Source organism: Hemicordylus capensis, chromosome 2 (genome assembly GCF_027244095.1).
Source record: "Hemicordylus capensis ecotype Gifberg chromosome 2, rHemCap1.1.pri, whole genome shotgun sequence".
In the NCBI taxonomy this organism is placed as follows: Eukaryota; Metazoa; Chordata; class Lepidosauria; order Squamata; family Cordylidae; genus Hemicordylus; species Hemicordylus capensis.
In genome coordinates this window covers 247,013,614-247,026,464 of record NC_069658.1, presented here as the reverse complement: position 1 = coordinate 247,026,464, position 12,851 = coordinate 247,013,614, and the positions used below count along the sequence as shown (strand labels likewise).

General features: G+C 43.3%; 1 protein-coding gene across 4 annotated transcripts in view; it reads right to left on the bottom strand.

Annotated features, from left to right (window-relative positions):
• LOC128342662 (zinc finger protein RFP-like) overlaps positions 1 to 983 on the bottom strand; it is a 32,089-nt gene extending 31,106 nt beyond the window's left edge. For all 4 annotated transcript variants that reach the window (XM_053290316.1, XM_053290317.1, XM_053290312.1 and 1 more), the window contains exon 1: positions 463 to 983. In XM_053290316.1, coding sequence (XP_053146291.1) covers positions 463 to 882 — 420 coding nt within the window. In that variant the 5' untranslated portion in view covers positions 883 to 983. The remainder of the gene's footprint in view (positions 1 to 462) is intronic.
• Positions 984 to 12,851: the final 11,868 nt, after the last annotated feature.

Genomic DNA, 12,851 nt, shown 5'->3' with positions numbered 1-12,851 from the left:
CATCCCTAGCACAGCATCCCTCCAGTGGCTGTTGCTGGTGTCTATCTTAGGTTTCTTTTTTCGATTGTGAGCCCTTTGGGGACAGGGAGCCATTCTATTTTATATATATGTAAACCACTTTCGGAACCTTTGGTGGAAAAGCAGTATATAAATATGCATTATATTTGTAAATCATGGTTGTTTTTGGTCACAGTATTACAGGAAACTTCATGCTCACTAGCCAGACCGAGAGATGCAGCTGGGTTGTCACAGCCCAGCCAAGAGGGCTGCTGCCTGTTTGGGGTGGGGGGCCAAATAGAAACTTCAAGGCTGGGTTTCAGCTGCACAGGAGCAGACTTCAGCCAAGAGGAAGAAGAAGAAAGGAAAGGAAAGACCAGGTGACTTCTAATCACTTGCTGGGGAGAACTGCACAAGAACATGTTTTTAGCACAACACAGTACCCCGTTCACAGCTATTTCCTACCTTGTACTCTTCGTAAGCCTCCTCCAGAGAAATCACCGTGTGGTTTCTGTGTTCCTTGGATCTATCACACACCACACAAATGAGACCTTCATGGTCTTTGCAGAAGAGTTTCAGGGGCTCTCGGTGTTTCTCACAGACTCTCTCCTCTCCTTCTGTCTTGATGTTTCCTCCCTGGAGACTGAGTTTCTTGGCTATCTCTACAACACTTTTCAGTTGCCAGTTTGAGATGAAGTTCCTTTGCGGAACAGTTTCTCTGCAAAGAGGGCAGGAAAACTTTGCCTCTCTCCAGTACGAGGTCAGGCAGGCTCGGCAGAAAATATGCCCACATTCTGGAATGGTCACGGGGTCCGTGAAATACTCCAGGCAGATGGAACAAGTGGCTTCCTCGCAGAGATCCCTGCCCACACCCGCAGCTGCCATTGCTGCCTGCCTCACCCGAAAAGCTCTCAGGTGTTTCTCTGTTTCTGCTAGCAAATGGGTGTTGCCCTTCCTGGTAATCTGTTGATTTGGACATCTCTCTCTCTCTCTCTCTAAATCTTTTTATTGTTTTTCAACAGGATAACAGAAATAAATAAGAAACAGTAAATAATAGAAAAGGAGAGAAAGCAAATAAAAATAACTTTACAATTAGCAGTTCTTAGACATCTCATCATTACATTTATCAATCGGGAGGCCAGCAGCCCTCTCTTCTCCAGCTTCCAAAAAAAAAAAGACACACACCCACACAAATCCACCCTTGCCAAAAATTATTAGAAAAAAGGAGAGACAGAAAAAAACACCTAAATAGCTATATACTCTAGAAAGGAAAACCAACTCTTGGATGGGGGTGTTGACACTGTGCTAAATTGTAAATCATAAAAGGCTCTCAAGTAGAAATAAATGTTTCATCCGAAGTATTCCATAAGTGAGCAGTAACTTTAGCCATAGAGGCACATTCCCATAATTTTAATAACCACTCATCTACAGTCAGGATTATTTGTTGTCTCCATTTAGCCCCATATAAGATCCTGGCTGCGGTGATCATATACAAAGACAGCTCTGAATACTTAGTAGGAATATAGGATTTAGTCATGTTTACAAAAAAAAACCTCTGGAGATTAAGGGAAATTTATGTTTAGAATTTCTTGCATTTTATGGTGATCCCCCCCACCGAATTGTTGTGCTTTGCTACATGTCCACCACATATAATAAAATGTCCCCACATGGCTCTTACACTTCCAGCAATCTCCAGAGTAATTACTATCCATCTTTGCAATCATCTTAGGAGTAAAATACCATATAAAGTACATTTTGTACCAATATCCCCTTAAAATTCTGTTTGCTGTAAATTTAATGTTCACCTTCCATTGGTATGTCCATAGTCGCATGTCAATTGTTCTATTTAAAGTTTGCATCCACTTGATCATACAGTCTTTTATCTGTTCTTTTTCTGAATCATATTTCAATACCAACTTATATATCAATCCCAGTACATGATCAGTATTTTTAGTAATTAATACTTCGAATTCTGTTAAGTCTCTAAGTTTGCCACCTTGTCTCTGTATTTCTTTATGCACTATATAGTACAATTTGTAGGTATTGAAAGCATGAGGGCTCATTGGACCACTCTGAAGCAAGAGTCTGGACAGATTTCATTTTTGTTTTTCCTGTAGCTAAACTTTGCAGATTGTATGTTTTCTATCTCCAGTAGGCAAAACGTCTAGAATTTTCCTCTCCATGAAAAAAAAAAGTTTATGATAGATGCCAAAGGTGATCATTCCGGACTTATCCTGTTCTTATATTTGTCCCAAACACGTAATAAACTGCTTCTAATTGTGTGGAGTTTTATGTCATGATCTTTCCTTTTTAGCTTAGTCCATAAATAATTATGTAACCCTTCTGGAAAGTCAGACTGCTGATGGACATCTCAGCAGCTTGTGGAAAGCGGACTGAATGGTCTGCACTGCTGGCCAGTTCAAATCATCTATAGGCCATTGTTGTTCATAGTAAAAGACTGAGGCGCTTCACAAAGCGGAATGCAGTGTGTCCAGTCCGACCTAGGCTCTGCATTTTGTTAGTGAATTCGTTCAGAGGAGGGCAACAAAGATGGCAAGGGATCTGGAAAGCAAGTTCAGAGGAACAGCTGAAGGAGCTGGATATATTTATATGTTATACCCTGTATTCGGGCCGACTTGGACTCCACTATTTCTGCAGGGTCTGTGAGGGAGGTATCCAGCAATCCCTCTTGCAGTGTTGGGCTGGATCAGTTTCAATCTGTGACTCCTGATGATGTGGACAAGCTGCTTGGAGCGGTATGGCCTACCACTTGTTCTCTGGATCCTTGCCCGACCTGGCTGCTTCGATCTAGCAGAGAGATTGTTGGAGATGGCCTAGTTAATATCATAAATGCATCGCTGGGGGAGGGTAGGGTGCCTCCTTGTTTGAAGGAGGCAATAGTTAGACCTCTTCTTAAGAAGCCTACCCTGGATCCCTCAGCAATGGATAGTTATAGGCCAATCTCCAATCTCCCCTGGCTGGGCAAGGTAATCAAGAGGGTGGTGGCTAACCAGCTCCAGGCAGTTTTGGAGGAAACTGATTATCTAGACCCATTTCAAACTGGCTTTAGAACGGGCTATGGGGTTGAGACAGCCTTGGTCGGCCTGATGGATGATCTTTACCGGGAAATCGACAGAGGGAGTGTGACTCTGTTGGTCCTCTTGGATCTCTCGGCAGCGTTCGATACCATCGACCATGGTATCCTTCTGGGTCGCCTGGAGGAGTTGGGAATAGGGGGCACTGCTTTGCAGTGGTTCTGTTCCTATCTCTCGGGTAGATCCCAGATGGTGGAGCTTGGTGACAGTCACTCCTCAAAGCAGGAGCTATTATATGGAGTCCCTCAGGGCTCCATTCTGTCACCAATGCTTTTTAATATCTACATGAAACCGCTGGGTGAGGTCATCAGGAGATTTGGTGCTGGGTGTTATCAGTATGCTGATGACACCCAAATCTACTTCTCCTTTTCATCTTCAGGAAATGGCATTCACTCTTTAAATGCCTGCCTACAGGCAGTAATGGGCTGGATGAGGGAGAACAAATTGAAGCTGAATCCAAGCAAGATGGAGGTGCTCATTGTGAGGGCTCAGAATCTGAGGAGTGAGTTGGAACTCCCTGTGCTGGATGGGGTTACACTCCTCCAGAAGGAGCAGGTGCGCAGCTTGGGAGTACTCCTGGACCCAGGCCTCACCCTAGTTTCTCAGGTGGAGGCCATGGCCAGGAGTGCTTTCTATCAGCTTCGGCTGATTCGACAGCTGCGTCCATTCCTTGAGGAGGATGACCTCAAAACAGTGGTGCACCAGCTGGTAACCTCCCGGCTTGACTATTGCAATGCGCTCTACGTGGGGCTGCCTTTGTACGTAGTTCGGAAACTTCAATTAGTTCAGAATGCAGCAGCCAGATTGGTCTCTGGGTAACCCGGAGAGGCCATATTACACCTATTTTGAAACAATTGCACTGGCTGCCAATATGTTTCTGGGCAAAATACAAAATGCTGGTGATTACCTTTAAAGCCCTGAACGGCTTAGGCCCGAGTTACCTTAGAGAGTGCCTTCTTCTGCGTGATCCCCACCGCACATTAAGGTCATCTGAGGAGGTTCGTCTCCAGTTACCACCAGCTCGTCTGGTGGCGACTCAGAGGCGGGCCTTCTCTATAGCTGCTCTGAGGCTATGGAATGCGCTCCCTGCAGAAATCCGTAATTTGAATTCTCTATTAGCCTTCAGGAGAGCCCTTAAAACGTATTTCTTTGGCCTGGCTTTCCAGGGTTTTTAAATTCTAACCCAATTTGGGGGCTTTTAATTACTGTAAATTGTTTAATTGTTGTTTTAAAATGTTTTTAAATTGTTAATTGTTGCTATATTGTTTTTTAATTTGTTTTAGCTTTTTATTGTTTTAGAGGCTTGTTTTAATTGTAAACCGCCCTGAGCCATTTCGGAAGGGCGGTATAGAAATCAAATAAATAAATAAATAAATATGTTTAGCCAAGAGAAGAGAAGGCTGAGTGGTGATGTGAGAGTCAGAAGGGCTGCCCTGTAGAAGGAGGAGCAGACTTCTTCTCTGTGGCTCTTGAGGGCAGGAATAGAACAAACTAATTGAGATGACAAGGAAGCATACAGGGGCGGAGCCATCTTTGGGCCAACGGGTTCAAAGAACCCGGGCCGCACCCAATCAGGGGCCATGTCTCACGGCCCCAACACGCCCCCCCCCCATGTCTGACGTCAGATGCGGGGGTGCTAGTTTAGCTCCCAAGCGGGGGCCATGCAGCCCCTTCAGGAGCTAAACTCCAACTCCCAAACTCCCTTGAGGCTCCGTTCGGGAGCCTGACCACGCCCCCCGCATCTGACGTCAGATGCAGGGGCGTGGCTAGCCCCGTGTCTGATGTCAGGCGTGTGGGGCAGGGTCAGCGGAGCCGCAGCCACGGCCGCACACAGGCCTCCAGCGGTCCCGCTCCATGCCTGGAAGCATATATACTGTAGGCTAGACATTAGAAAGACTTTCCTAACTGCAAGGGCTGTTGGACAGTGGAACAGCCTGCCTCATGCAGTAGTGGGCTCTCCTTTGCTGGAGGTTTTCAGACAGAGGCTGATGGCCATCTATCCAGGGTGCTGTAGCAAATTCCTGCAAAGAGCAGAGGGTTGGTAGAAGACTTCCAAGATCCCTTCCAACTTTAAAATGCTATGATTCTGTGATTCTAGAAAAGATTCTCCTAGCAGGCGTTGACTTCTCTTGGCTATCATGATTTCTTCTGGTTTCATAACCTCTCTATGATTCATTTCTATTCTGCCATGGACCGGCCCATATTTTTCAACCTCTAGAACTGCTCACAGGTCTATAGTTAGAGGCATGAATATTTGGGGGATTGATTGATTAAGTGCCATCAAGTCAGTGTCAACTCTTAGCAACCATACAGATAGATTCTCTCCAGGATGATCTGTCTTCCACTTGGCCTTTACGGTCTCCCAGTGGTGCATTCATTGCTGTCGTAATAGAATCCATCCACCGTGCTGCCGGTCGTCCTCTTCTTCTCTTTCCTTCCACTTTCCCCAGCATTATGGATTTCTCAAGGGAGCTGGATCTTCGCATAATGTGTCCAAAGTATGATAGTTTGAGCCTGGTCATTTGTACCTTGAGTGAAAATTCTGGATTGATTTGTTCTAGGATCCATTGGTTTGTTTTCCTGGGTGTCCATGGTATCCAATAAAGTCTTCTTCAGCACCAAAATTCAAAAGCATCAATGGTTTTTCTATGTTGCTTCTTCAAAGTCCATCTTTCGCATCCATAGGGTGTCACGGGGAAAACCATGGTCTGAACTATTCTAATCTTTGTAGGTGTAGACACGTCACAAATATCTTTTCTAAGACCTTCATTGCAACCCTAGTACTAGTCTACGGTGTATTTCTTGACTGCGGGATCCTTTACTGTTGACAGTCGATCCTAAAAGGCAGAAGCTATCCACTACATCAATGTTGTCTTTGTCAGTTCTGAGACTGGTTGCTGTACCCGTTGTCATTAGTTTAGTCTTCTTTACATTTCATTGTAGTCCCATTTTTTCACTGTGCTCCTTGACTTTCATTACTAGAGCTTGTAGATCATCTGCATTCTCAGCTATCAGAGAGGTGTCATCAGCATAACGCAGGTTATTCATGTTTCTTCCTCCAACTTTAAACCATGCTCATCTTCTTCCAATCCAGCTTCTCTCAGTATATGTTCAGCATATAAATTGAATAAAGAGGGAGAAAGTATGCAGCCTTGTCTTACTCCTTTGCTGATCTGGAACCAGTCTGTTTCACCATGTTCCGTCTGGACTGTGGCTTCCTGTCCTGTGTATAGGTTTCTCATGAAAACAATGAGATGTTCTGGGATGCCCATTTTCCTAAGGATGTTCCACGACTTGACATGGTCGATGAAACTGAAGGCTTTTCTGTAGTCAATAAAGCACATATTGACTTCTTTCTGGTATTATTTGCAGAGGCGTAATGATAGGGGGGCAGGGGGGCAGGGGGGCACATGCCCCGGGCGCCACCCACTATGGGGCGCCAAAAAGTACCCCCGAAGATCCCCTGACGTTTTCGGGGGGGGGGTGGAGAGAAAAAATATTTTTTTAGTGCATTGCAGCAGTCCCCCCCTCCCCCGGTCCTGGTGCCAGCTCCGGCACTGGGCGGCGCCGCCGCATTTGCCGTTTGTGCCTGCTTTGCAAATTGCAGCTTCAGCCGGTGTCGGCAAGGCAACTCTCTTCGCTGGTCTCTCTCTTTGGAGTAGTCTATTAACTGCCGGCACTGGAGAGTCCCCATCCCCTGCAATGCTTTTTCTCACATGTTTGCAAAATAAGTAGCTGGGATGGGGGGCGGGGGGCTGTGGAGGGAGAGTTATTGAAGCCTAACTCAGTGTCCCAAAGGGAGGTACGAAGCACTCCTTGCCTGCAGCAGTGGCCAGACGATTCTCTTTAGTTGAGAGACTAGCGAGCCAGCCAGCCTCAGCCTGCTGCCTGCACGTGGCTGCCTGGAGACAGAGCCTTTCGAGGGAGCTGAGAAGGACGGAGTCAGGAGGGAGTCAGCAGCCTGTGAATTAACAAAATGGAACGGCAGCAGCTTCCTTCCAAAGTATCATGATGTCTGTTAATTTCTCTAGAAATGTATGTGCCCTGTTTCGCCTAATCCTCCTATCTCCAAGTGTCCTTTTAAAAATGGCTTTTAGCCCCCAACACTTAATATGAATATAATCTCAGTGTTTGCAAACTGTTTGCCACTTGTACGGATTGTATATCAAACATAGGCTTTTACCAAAGAGGAATGCTCCCGGCGGCTGGGCAGGTGGGGAGGGGCGGGTGGATGAAAGGCTCAGTTCGTGCTGTATGATAATAAAATGAAGGTGTGAGGCTAAATCAACAATGGAACCACCGCAGCTTCCTTCCCAAGAAGTATCATGTTGATGTGAATTCAGTTCGTCCCTGGGTCCGCCTTTTAGCCAATCAAACAGACTCAGTTGGAATCAATAAGAGGTATTTAATTGCTACTGCAGATAGCAAGGTAATTCAATGGGCTATCGCTCTGCATTGAATACAAATTGGTTATAGGTGCATCTTACATTTATACAAACAATCTGAATGATGCTGACACCCCATACATAGCATATGTGGCAACAAAATGGTGGACTAAGTATCTAGTACGCATGCGAATGATTCATTGTTCATCTGGTGATCACTCCTTATTTGGTTACATCCTGTTTTCTAAACTGTCCTGTGAGAACCAAGTTTCTTTAGATACATTTTAGTGGAGAGAGATAATGACGTTGATCATGAGAGGCCTTGATGGCTCTGAGCCGAGCTGGGCTGGGCTGGGGTTACTTTAAGTTAGAATTAGATTTTCTAAGTAAAATGGAGTTGCTTTGGTTTTCTAAAACACATCAATGTTAATTCCTCTCTGGATGTGCCCTCTCTAATCCTACTCTCTCCAAGTTGCAAATGTTTGAGGTGGGGGGGTGAGGGGAGAGGGAGGGAAATATGTTCCTTCTGCAAGAATCCAAGGAAAATCAATCCAGGGGTGATTTTCTAGGTAAAAACATAGCTTTAAAGATTACACAAGCCCCAACCCACCCCTCCCAAAATCAATACACTACTAGTTTTAGCTCTATCTGATCAGATTAATTAATCAGATTTTTAAAAACCGGAGCAAAAGAACCCAAGACATTCCTGCTCTTCAAAGTTGCTGACAATGCTTTGCACTGTCAAGGATGGCAAGGGCCATTTGAAATATGAAAGTTTTTAACATTAGACCTGAACAAAAGCTGGTTGCAACATGAAAATAATATGCACATCTAGACAGTTGCTATTGTTTGGTGTTTCCTCTTCAGCCACTGGCTGTGATTTTAATTGTGCTGGAAGATCTTCATTATTATTCACATATGGAGAGATTTCACAAAGCTGCTTCATTAGGTGGTGGGTGGCTTGGGAGACTAGGTCTTTTTTCATGCAATGAGAATGTCAGCCAACATTAATAATAATGTTGAGGGAAGTTGAGAACAGTCAGTTAGTTTAGAATTATTAAGATCACCACCAAAACCTAAGAATAGTCATAATATATTATGTAAAATAATAATAATAATAATGACAGTATAAGACTTTTTGACAAAGTCCTAAAAGTGCTGACAAGGGCATAGAATAAGATATACCATGCCAGCGGCTACCTTTGTGCTGTCTCAGAAGCATGATTTTGGGGACTTCGTAGGGCAACAATATGCCCATTTATAGATAACCATATATACCCCTGACAATACTCATTTACTTTATCCAGTAATGAAACATTACATTACTCCCCACCCAAACGCCACACTTTCCCTTCTGCAAATAACGTTTAAGAAGAAATCTTCTGAATCATTAGAGAAATCAAACACTACCTCTCTCACTTCACTGGAAAGCAATCTATTGATTTTGGCTTCAATTAGCACTTTAAAATATAGATGCCATCTGTAGTCCAAATCAAATGAGATTCTTTTAAGATAAATGATATCTGTCTTTTGGTACCAACAGCTAGCATGAACAAACTAGTTCTACTAAGAAACAAACATTTATTATTATTATTTTTACATTTTATATCCCGCTCTTCCTCCAAGGAGCCCAGAGCGGTGTACTACATACTCAAGTTTCTCCTCACAACAACCTTGTGAAGTAGGTTAGGCTGAGAGAGAAGTGACTGGCCCAGAGTCACCCAGCAAGCCTCATGGCTGAATGGGGATTTGAACTCAGGTCTCCACGGTCCTAGTTCAACACACTAATCACTACACCACGCTGGCCCTGAAAATGCTTATTATAATATTATTTTAATATGCTTATTCAACAACAGCACAGACAGCACTCTGGAAATTGTTACTACAGAAGAGCAGTAGCCCAACTTTTAAAAGTGTGATCATCTTGATTGCAGTCAAGATTCAGAAGTCTCTTATCTTGACTTAACAATTTTAATGGATTTTGTGTTTGCAATAAAGATGATCACACTTTTAAAAGTTGGGCTGCTGCTCTTCTGTAGTAACAATTTCCAGAGGGGCCATGCTGTCTGATGCAGTAAGAATACAAGAAGTCTTGTGGCACTTTAAATATTAACTCACTTGTTGTAGCACAGGCTTTTATGGACCAGATGAAGTGAGCTCAAGTCCACAAAAAGGTTAGGCTACAATTGCCATGTTAGTCTTCAAAGTGCTGCAAGGCCTCCTTGTTTCTTCTGAAATATTATTATTATTATTATTAATGCAGTTTCTATACCACCCTTCCAAAAATGGCTCAGGGCAGTTTACACAGAGAAATACCTAAGTGTAATGTAGGATGTATCATCATTCAGTGCATCATGATTCTGATGTTTGAGATACAAGCCAACTTCACAGGGTTGTTGTGAGGAAAAAACACATGTATGTATGTCAGATGTATGTGGGGGGGGCGGCGGGGGGGGCACAATTTCAGTGCTTGCCCCGGGCACCGTTTTCCCTAGTTACGCCTCTGATTCTTTGGCTTTCTCAATTATCCAGCGTGCATCAGCAAAGATGTCTCTTGTTCCTCGGCCTTTTCTGAAACCAGCTTGAACATCTGGCATTTCCCTTTCCACGTAGGGCTCTAATCTGCGTTGGATGATCCTGAGCATTATTTGACTAGCATTAAAGATATTGTGCGATGGTTTGTGCAATCTGTCAAGTCTCCTTTGATTAATTCGATTTCTATACTGCCCTTCCAAAAATGGCTCAGGGCAGTTTACACAGAGAAATAACAAATAAATAAGATGGATCCCTGTCCTCAAAGGGCTCACAATCTAAAAAAGAAACATAAGATAGACACCAGCAACAGTCACGGGAGGTACTGTGCTGGGGGTCGATAGGGCCAGTTACTCTCCTCCTGCTAAATAAAGAGAATCACCAAGTTAAAAGGTGGCTCTTAAAGAGGCGTATCTAGGGAAAATAGCGCCTAGGGCAAGCACTGAAAGTGCACCCCCTGTCCAAAATTCTGACACCCATCTTTCAGATAACATTACCATAATAGCAGCTGAAAAATACAAGTCAAGCTCGTTAATCTTTTTTATTTCAAAAACTATTTAGCAGTGGATGACCAAAAGATGCTGGAAAACTACAAATTTCAGTATGCTGGGGCTCATGAAAGATCCAAATACTATGTGGAGGTGTACTTGGAAAACTAAAAAGAAGTGCCTGTCTAATTCTCTACTATGCATTGTAACATCACTATTACATATGTTTTAAAAATAAATGGAGAATTTGACTTTTCCCAGATACTCTGAAAATAATTAAAGGATATGCAGCGTAAACTGTGTCACTGCTTGGAATATATTATAGTATTTCAGAAAGACAGTTAAAATGAGAGAAAGAGAGCAAGAAACTCCCAGTGGGCCTTAATACTAAGGATTTCACTCTGATTCAAAGACAAACTCACCATTAATAGCCATATTATTAAGACATCACATTTAACTCACTTATCACAAGAAGCAAAGTAAGAAAATTAATAAAATCCTAGCTCATAAACTTCAGCTCAGTATTCACAAGCCCTGATTCTCTGTACATAGTGCCAAACTGAATATGCGTACAGTGACTTATATTATATTTTTAAAATGTTTAGATTTTTACCTGTAGCACCTTTGGGGGGGCTTCCTAAAGGCCGTTGGGGGGGTCTGAAAAGGTTCTCCTCCCCCCTCTGGCCTCTAGGGCCTCACAGGGACCATTCGAGCATGTGCAGTGGCCATTTAAAAAAAAATTGTTTTTTTAAAAATGGCCACTGAAAACAAAATGGCCACCGTGCATGCTCAAATTGCCTCTGCAAGGCCTGGCATGGCCTAGGACCTCACAGAGGCCATTTGAGCATGCATGGTGGCCATTTTGTTTTCGGTGGCCATTTAAAAAAACTAATTTTAAAAAGTGGCGCCCCCTTCAATTGGCGCCCGGGGCACGTGCCCTGCCTGCCCTACCCTAGATACGCCCCTGGACTCTTTGCCAAGTTAGCAGGGGTATGGGTATTTAGACTGACCTCTTCCAATCTGTTGGCCACTGTTTTGTTCTCCAAATTTGCTGGCATAGAGTGGTTAGAGCCTTGACTGATTCTTCTTCTGTTGCTTGCCATATTTCTGTAGCTATTCTATCAATTCATTAGCCTTCCGACTTGGTAATGATCTGAGTGCTGATCTAACTTCATCTTCCCATACTAGAGGTTCTTGCAAGTAGATAATATCTTCTAGAGTATCTTGGATGTTAACATCCCTGCTGTACAGATTTTCAGTATACTCTTTCCATCTCTGTTTGATCTTCTCAGAATCAGCTACTATCTGTCCTTTGGCATCCCTTAACATACCAATTTGAGGTTGGAACTTCCCTCTGAGTTCAGAGAGTTTTTGGAAAACTTGCCTTGTTTTTCTGTATCTATTTCCATCCTCAAGGTCTTTACAGATGTCATTGTAATACTGCTCCTTGTCTCTTCTAACAGCTTCCAGAAATTCCCTATTAAGTTCCTTCCTGAGGTCTTTATTTTTCTTGACTTTGGCTTCTCTCCTCTTTTTGGCAATTCCCTCTGTCTGTTCTGACATCTATTTTGCTCTCTTCTGTTTCTTGGTCTTTGGCAGTCTCTTTTCACATTCATCCTTAACAACTTCTTTGATATAATTCCACAGTTCCTCTGGTTCCCTATCAATGAGGTTCAGAACTTCAAAGCAGTTCCTGATGTTCTCCTTGAAAATGGTGGGTACATTCTCAAGATCATATCATGGAAACTGGATAGCTTTGTTTTTACACTTTAGCTTGGCTTGGAACTTGCACATGAGCAGTTTGTGATCGGTTCCACAGTCGTCCCCTTGCCATGTCTTTGCTGTTATAACTGAGCTCTTCCACCTCATTGCACCAATAATGTAATCAATTTGATTTCTATGTATTCCATCTGGTGATGTCCATGCATATAGGTTCCGCTTTGGTTGTCTGAAGAATGTGTTAGCAATGAAAAGATCATTGGCTTGGCAGAAACTATTAAGTCGTTCTCCTGCTTCATTTCTGTTTCCTAGGCCATATAGGCCGACTTTGTTTTCCTCACCTTTTCCAACTTTGGCATTCCAGTCTCCTACCACCAGCAGTGCATCTTGCTTGCTTGTTTTGTCAATTTCAGACTGGACTTGAGCATAAAACTCATCAACTTCCTCTTCTTCTGCATCAGTTGTTGGGGCATAGACTTGAAGAACTGTCATGTTAAAGGGTTGTCCACAAAATCTAATTGATATTAGTCGGTCACTGACTGCATTGTACCCAAGTACTGTCATTGCTATATCCTTCCTATGAAAGCAACACCATTCCTTCTTTGTTTCTTGTGTCCTGAGTAGTAAACAATATG